The sequence below is a fragment of the Topomyia yanbarensis genome, chromosome 2, assembly GCF_030247195.1.
Source record: "Topomyia yanbarensis strain Yona2022 chromosome 2, ASM3024719v1, whole genome shotgun sequence".
NCBI lineage: Eukaryota > Metazoa > Arthropoda > Insecta > Diptera > Culicidae > Topomyia > Topomyia yanbarensis.
This window is the reverse complement of record NC_080671.1, coordinates 453,293,496-453,297,993: the sequence shown is the minus strand read 5'-3', so window position 1 is coordinate 453,297,993 and position 4,498 is coordinate 453,293,496. Positions and strand designations below refer to the sequence as shown.

Genomic DNA, 4,498 nt, shown 5'->3' with positions numbered 1-4,498 from the left:
ATAACATCGATCTGTCAAAACGAAACAAACATTATTGCAGCATCTAGTAATGCTTTTAGCAGACTACAGCTTTATAAGAGCGTTACTAATGTAAAATAAATGATTTCTTTGACAGCTCTTACATCAGTCGCTTAATCGCTCTTTTCCACTTTATAAAAGCATTGGTGTTGCATTTACAGCAATGAAGCATTTTATCGCATTCTACGAACGATTCATTTAAGACTGTTAACTTTACATCATTTGGAGCGTGGTGGTTACTTGGATAGGCTCTTAAATCATACGATGTTTATCAGGGAAAACCTATCTATGATTAGTCCAGGTGTTTGACATCGTAAGTTAGAAGTCGTTTAGTGTGTTCACAAGTAGTGTTTCCAATTTTGGACTAGCGTCAGCCAGGTGCATTGGTCTAGCGCCGCGGTTCTGAAGAGTCGAAGTCGAAATACACACAGCTAGACTAATTAGATGGTTTTGTTGATGTTTTGTTCTGCGGATCCATCTGTTACGATATTATCCAGTTAACTTGAAGAGACTAGAATAAAGTGGCGCCATGTTCTGTTTGGAATTTCAATTCAGCTATAGAAGCTTATAGCTGAATTCGAATTCCATGCAGAACATGTCGTCTCTTTGTTATTCTAGTCTCTTTAAGTTATAAACATCGTTCTTTCACCGGTCGATGGGGACCAGTTTGACAAAGTCAAAATCGCTTGAAAAGTATTTATATTGTATTTTGTATGTTTATTTGCAACGACAACCTGTTAGCGTAAGCTTCGTATCAGGTTAAGGAAATGTCATCAACAAGCGGCAGTAGCAGTACACAAGAGAAGAAAATTGCACTTTTTCCTATGTGATGCATTTTAAAGTGCTCCTCGTCCATATTAAAAACGTATTTTTTGGTTTATAAAAACAACGTCCTTATGTTGATACCGATAATATGACGTCATGTAAACCGCAATAAAGCGATAGAAACGCGAGAAACCAACACATACTAAATTGTAAAATGTTCCCTCCTCTTTATTTGTTACCTTGATTGATTGACATTTCTCGCTGTCATAATAGTAACGGCCATATAACGCAACGATTTCAGATCTGCGGTTTATTATTATTCCGTTTTTGGAAGTCCAAAGTTTAGTCGTTATGATTATCTACTTCTATTTTGAATTATCAATTGTCGACTGAATTGTAAGTAATTTGAAGCTATGATCAATCAAAGAAAAATAAATAAAGATTTACTGCAGCACACCATGCTGGACAACCGGGACAAATTGATTCGCCTTTTGCTGTACTGCTGCCGGGTCCGGTTCCGCAGATATCCCGCATTCTTCTTTCCGGTGTTCGTATTTCTGCAAACCATACAGAAATTCAGTTACGACATCAAGCTACGAACTGCATTCTTCCGGGTGGTCCCAATTCCAAACGTTTTTTTCGAGCAACATCAGCAGGGCCGTCTTGTACGGTCCGAGCACACGCTGTTTGTATGCCGGACCGTGTTCAACCAGTACGTTGTGGAGAGAGAAATAAATTGGATTAATCTGGTCATAAGAACCGTTGGCAATGAATCCAGTCGGCAGAAGAGCGAAGGTGACGGACTGGTGTCAATTATTTTAAATAGGCAGGAAGTATTGGTACTGTTTCAGATATTTCCCCTGGACGGAGTTCCACCGAATGTGATATTTGTTAAAGAGAACCTGTACCACGAACTAAGCGAGCGGTATAAGTTAGGAGGGAATGGTTTCGGTGGTAAATTACAGCGTTTGACAGAGAAGCAACATCTTCCTCAGGTGGCCACGAAGGCAAACATTTTCGTGTACAATACACCTTATGATTTATCCGCGAACATGGTGGATTTCATTATGGCGAGATATTTTGAAACTCCGCAGCTGCTGTACAGAAATCATACCTGCCAAATAGCTCTGAATGAAAGGTTTTTAGGAAACACGTTCTATACGAAGAACTTTGCCATTTTGGCCCATTTGCGATCGCTTTATTTTAAATGTTTGAACCTTGAGTCGTCGGAAAATAGTTTTGAGCTGTGCGGGATCGTGTGCAAAGGTTTGACCAGTTTGCAGCAAACTACGACGTATAACAACTTTGTTCCCCGACAAAGGCTTGACGATCTGGTGCTCGTACCTGCCTGTCCATTTGGGTTATGGAAATATCACAAGGAATTAAGTGCGTCGCTTTCGGCTTATCTGAAACAGGAGGACAATTCCTTGGTAGATAATCAGATTTATCCTATATTTATGCTGAAAGGCGAGAGAGGAATAGGGAAATCAACGGTTCTTCGTGCGGTAGCACAGTCACTAGGTATGCAGATATTCTATGGAGATTGCAGTGATATTATGACATCGATCTCGTCACAGACCGAGAGCAAACTGATATCCGCTTTGAACAAGAGTAAAATATGCGAACCGTTGATAATCGCTTTGCAGAATTTTGAAATCTTCGGTATAGATAACGAAGGCCACGAAGATTTGCGCATTCTGGCTACGTTCCAGGCGGAACTTCAGTCACTTTTCCGTCGAAAATATTTCCACCCGATCATCATTGTCGCATTGGCAAATGATAAGAATACCGAAAAACATCGACTGAATAGTTTATTTTTGGATGTAATAAATTTCCAATCACCAACGGCCGAGGAACGATATCAGCTTCTGCGGTGGATAGCTATCAAAGAGGGGCGTGGATTACCATCGGCACAATCAAGAAAAATTGCTGACCAAACGCAGGGTTTCATCTTTGGCGATCTCAAGTTGCTCTGCGCGAAAGCGCTTACAGTGACTTCCAAAGAATCAAACTTTGAGAAGGCCCTCGAAGAAATGCACAATTCTTTCTCCGACAGTTTGGGTGCACCGAAGGTACCCAAAGTTCTTTGGTCCGAAATTGGCGGGTTAGCTAAGTTGAAAAGCGAAATTCAAAACAGTATAGGTCTTCCCCTGCGCCACAAGAAGCTCATGGGTAAGAATCTGCGTCGCTCCGGTATCCTGTTGTATGGGCCACCCGGAACGGGTAAAACTCTTATCGCTAAAGCGGTGGCAACCGAGTGCAATTTGAGCTTCCTGTCGGTGCAGGGTCCGGAACTGTTGAATATGTACGTTGGCCAGAGCGAACAGAATGTGAGGGAAGTTTTCTCGAGAGCTCGCTCGGCGGCACCCTGCGTGTTATTCTTGGATGAACTGGACTCGTTGGCTCCTAATCGGGGTGTGTCGGGTGATTCGGGTGGTGTGATGGACCGCGTGGTTTCGCAGATGCTTAGCGAAATGGATGGGATTTCGAAAGGGTGAGTTGATGGGACTAACGTTCATAGACAAAATAACTAACCAGAAATATTCCAGATCCGAGCCGGATCAACAAATATTCATACTGGCGGCAACGAACCGACCGGACCTGATAGATCCTGCCCTGCTGCGACCGGGTCGTTTCGACAAATTGCTGTATGTCGGTCCCAGTACAACGGTTGAAGACAAAGAAAGTGTCCTGCAGGCCATTACCAGCAAATTCCATTTAAGCAAAGACCTTACATTAAGAAAAATTGCCGAAGGACTCGAGCTGGATATGACCGGGGCGGACTTGTACTCGATCTGTTCTAACGCGTGGCTTAGTGCGGTACGGAGAGCGATCCGTGGTGCTGGTAAAGGAGAGTAAAACTCTACATGTTTACGAATTTACTAAAGTTTTTAATATTTCCTAGATGAAAGTGTTGATGATAGCCTTGGACCGGATCACGTTGTGGTAAATGAGAGTGATTTTAAGAACGCCATGAAGAAGTTCATCCCGTCGATCAATCCGGCTGACATGGAATACTTTAATAAATTAAGGAGCAACTTTAGTGTGTAAATTAATACCATAGGTGATGTGTAAATAGTTTATTTTTTTAGTAGACATTGTTAAATAGTGTTTGGTTGGATGAAATTTTTAGGCTGTTATAGAATATAATTTAAAAAAGGCTATTTTCATTTTGTCTAATTATTATGCTACGTTGTGAGCAGTTGTCAGTCGTTTTTTGCCTTCATCTTTATTATGCTGGTAGTAATAACCAGTACCGGCTCGGCCCTCCAACAAAGAACTGTCAGTATAACAATCTTCGTATTCTTCAAGTTGTTGCTCCAGATAGCCAATTCTCGCGAGGAGGAATTCTCACAATGAAAGTTTTAAATGGAAAACTACAGGTGACCTTACACTGGGAGCCAGTGTATATTCATCCTAAGTAACCATTAGGGGCCACAGTCTTGGCTAGCTGCACGATCTATTGGGCCCCAGTAACCTTAAGACGGTATACACGAAAAACTGCTTCTTGTTTCAGAAACACATGTAGCGGTTTTATGTTCAAGAGTGTCTGAAGAGTAGTAGGTGGTATCGAGAACGCACCAGTCATCGCCATAAAGACCATCCTCTGAAGATGGTTTAGCTTTGATTGGATTGTCATGACTTCCCCCTTCTGTCACCAAACAAGACACCCATATGCGGTTGTGTAGATCCACTGAATGTTATTGGATTTTTG

At 41.9% G+C, this 4,498-nt stretch overlaps 1 protein-coding gene across 1 annotated transcript; it reads left to right on the top strand.

Annotated features, from left to right (window-relative positions):
• The first annotated feature begins 1,048 nt into the window (after window positions 1–1,048).
• Window positions 1,049–3,939, top strand: LOC131685842 (peroxisomal ATPase PEX6). The gene is made up of 4 exons (XM_058969830.1): window positions 1,049–1,179; window positions 1,236–3,277; window positions 3,333–3,628; window positions 3,689–3,939. Exons 2-4 carry the CDS (start codon window positions 1,242–1,244, stop codon window positions 3,832–3,834), a joined length of 2,478 nt encoding a protein of 825 aa, XP_058825813.1. The 5' UTR covers window positions 1,049–1,179; window positions 1,236–1,241; the 3' UTR covers window positions 3,835–3,939.
• Window positions 3,940–4,498: the final 559 nt, after the last annotated feature.

Excerpts from the sequence above, each read along its gene's own strand:
- LOC131685842 (XM_058969830.1), top strand. The coding sequence starts at position 1,242 with ATGCTGGACAACCGGGACAAATTGATTCGCCTTTTGCTGTACTGCTGC. Across the intron at positions 3,278-3,332 it reads ATGGATGGGATTTCGAAAGG|ATCCGAGCCGGATCAACAAA; the intron begins GTGAGTTGATGG and ends GAAATATTCCAG. Across the intron at positions 3,629-3,688 it reads GAGAGCGATCCGTGGTGCTG|ATGAAAGTGTTGATGATAGC; the intron begins GTAAAGGAGAGT and ends AATATTTCCTAG.